This window comes from Hyperoodon ampullatus (genome assembly GCF_949752795.1).
Source record: "Hyperoodon ampullatus genome assembly, chromosome: X".
NCBI lineage: Eukaryota > Metazoa > Chordata > Mammalia > Artiodactyla > Ziphiidae > Hyperoodon > Hyperoodon ampullatus.
Window position 1 is genome coordinate 12,193,378 of NC_136913.1, and position 3,098 is coordinate 12,196,475.

Genomic DNA, 3,098 nt, shown 5'->3' on the forward strand with positions numbered 1-3,098 from the left:
CTTTGTCCCAGCTTACCCTTCCCCCTCCCCGTGTCCTCAAGTCCATTCTCTTGTAGGTCTGCGTCTTTATTCCCGTCTTACCCCTAGGTTCTTCATGACCTTTTTTTTTTGCCACTCCCTCTTCATTCCACCCCACTGGTTCCCTCCCCCTTCCTTCCATCCCAGCCCTGGTCTAAATTACTTTCTGTCTATAGATTTGCCTATTCCAGACATTTCATGTAAATGAAATTGTACAATATGTGGCCTTCTGTGTCTTTAATTTAACATAGAGCTTTGAAGGCTCATCCATGTTGTAGTCTGTATCAGAGTTTCCTTTTATGGACAAGTAACATCCCATTGTATGGATATACTATGTTTTGTTTATCCATTCCTCAGTTGATAGACATTTGGGTTGTTTCCACTTTTTGTCTGTTACGAAGAATGCTGCTGTGAACATTCGTGTGCAAGTCTAACCATTTGGGACCTCATAGTTTCTTCTAAGTTTGCAGGAAATTCTTACAAAAACAGCTTCCACATCTCTTATTTCCTTAAAGTAAATTTATAAAAGTAGAATTGCTGACTGCAAGGAGCTTACATTTTACATCCCTTGTCAGATGGTGTCTAGGAAGACTGCATTAACTCTCCCTGTAATCGCTTCAGCGTTGTTAGCCTATGTGTGATCGGTGATAGTTTATTGAATATCACGTGCTGTAAAATGAGAGTCCATGGAGTGTTGAAAAGACAGTATCCCTGCCATCAAGATGCTTATGTTCACGTTTAGACCAAATGGGCAGATACAGATCCAAGGGTATTTGGTAGGCAAGGTTATGTGCGTTATGTGGAGAGAAAAAGAGACTGGTTAGATAAAGTGAACATTCGCCTCCCCAGGATGAGATTCACACAGACATAACCATTAAGCAACTTTTTACACCTAAAAGTTAAAAAAAAAAAAGAAGAAAAAAGTCAATGGGACCAAACTCTGGCCTAGGGACCTGTTAGTCCAAAGTCATAAATCCTCTGGACTACAGAGTCGGAACCTTGACCCCGTTGTTCAGAAGAGTCAGATGTCAGTGCAGTGTGGCCTGTTGACTTTGGGGCCCATCTGACAGGGATCCAGCTGCCTCCCAACCTGTGCCGCTTCATCATTTCTTTAGATTCCTTGGAACTACTAAACAGCATCCACTTTTGGCCCTGTTTCTTATGCTTTTATATTCAGAAAAGTACTACTTCAAGACTGTAAAATCAGCAAGGAGTTCAGTGAAATAGCTGAGCATGGGGGAAAATAGTCCAGCCTCCTGAGCCTTCCCCCATTGACGCTGACTCTGGCATGTTTTCATCCCCAGCATAACCACCAAATTCCACAAAAAGGAGTTGACTAATCTTGATTTGGAAAGATCATTCATTTGTAAAATTAGAGATGGGAAAGTTACAGCAGATCTTTCAGCATGCTTTTAAGCAATTGTTAATGCAAAAGCTGTTTACAGGGCCATATATATATATATATGTATATATATCTTTTTTTAACTACTGAGAATCAAACTTTTGAGGCTAAACCATACTACATTGAAGATTGCATTTCCTAATACATTGCACCCATTTTTATTACAGACTCCTTCTCTGCATAGGTAACTGGCAGAGAGCGCTGTGCTCCTATCAGGAAGCTGCGCCTGGCAAATGCAAGCTTGAGAAAACGGAAACCTCTTTTTTCTTTGCAGCCTTAACAAGATGTCTGACAAGAAGCAGATAGCTGCCAGAGCTTCCCTTATTGAGCAACTGATGTCTAAAAGGAATTTTGAGGATCTTGGCAACCACCTTACTGAGCTAGAAGCTCTGCGTGTGACTCCAGAGCATCTCCAGGAGACGGATGTGGTCAGGGCTGTGTACAGAGTCCTCAAAAACTGCCCCACGGCGGCTTTGAAAAAGAAAGCCAAGCGTTTGCTGTCAGAATGGAAAGCTCTGTATAAGGATACTCACTGCAAGCCACGGGGCAGCCCTAAACTATTTCCTCCAGGTGGAAATAAAGAAGAAAATCAAGGGCTTTCTCCTGACCCAAATCAGGATGAGATACGGGGCAGTTCCCGCTGTCATTCTCTGCACTCATCCCAAGATGTTGCAGGAGCTGTTGAAAGAATCGTGCCAGAAAATAGCCCTGGTGGAGCGGAGCCTAAGGCAGCGCATCTCAGGGCCGGTGACCCTCAATCCCCCGACGAGAGAGCCAGTGAGCAGCCAGATCCTGCAGCGCCCTTGAGAGCCAAATGCACAGAGCTGCTGTATGAAGCTCTAGCTAGTCCTTGCACAGAGCAGCCCGGAGCCGATCTGTGGCACAACTTTGCACGAGAAATCGAAGAGCACATTTTTACCCTTCACTCCAAGAACCTCAAAAAATATAAAACTTGCATCCGAAGCAAAGTTGCCAACCTGAAAACCCCCCACAACTCTCACTTACAGCAAAACTTGCTCTCTGGGACCATGTCTCCAAGGGAATTTGCCGAAATGACCGCCATGGAAATGGCTAGCCACGAACTGAAGCAGTTGAGAGCCTCCTACACGGAATCTGGCATACGGGAACATTACCTGCCCCAAGTGGTGGAGGGCACGCCGACCAAGAAGATAAAGTGCCGACGATGCGAGAAATTCAATTGCCACGTCACTGTCATCGCCAGAGGGACACTCTTCCTTCCAAGTTGGGTGCAGAATTCCAACCCAGATGAAGAAATGATGACCTATGTAATCTGCAATGAGTGTGGGGAGCAGTGGTACCATAGCAAGTGGGAGTGCTTGTAACTGTAATAAATGTTCTCTTAACAGATAACTGGAGTGATCCCTTTTATTCATGCCACCCTTTTATGCTTGTTTTTTAAATCTTGTACACACTATTCTTTTTTTTAAATTGAGGTATAGTTAATTTATATATATATATAAAATAACCTATAATGGAAACATATATGTATATTCTTTTTCAGATTCTTTTCCATTATAGGTTTTTACAAGATACTGAGTATAGTTTCCAGCGCTATACAGTAGGTCCTTGTTGTTTATCTAGTTTATATATAGTAGTGAGTTATACACACACTTCGCAAAACTATCCTACGAAGAAGGAAAGAAGATTGTTTGCTGAA

General features: G+C 42.9%; 1 protein-coding gene across 1 annotated transcript; it reads left to right on the plus strand.

Annotated features, from left to right (window-relative positions):
• Positions 1–1,689: 1,689 nt before the first annotated feature.
• TCEANC (transcription elongation factor A N-terminal and central domain containing) lies at positions 1,690–2,763 on the plus strand (the record flags this gene model as incomplete). The annotated part of the gene is made up of 1 exon (XM_079727805.1): positions 1,690–2,763. The coding sequence occupies exon 1, from the start codon at positions 1,705–1,707 to the stop codon at positions 2,761–2,763; it is 1,059 nt and encodes a 352-aa protein (XP_079583931.1). The 5' UTR covers positions 1,690–1,704.
• Positions 2,764–3,098: the final 335 nt, after the last annotated feature.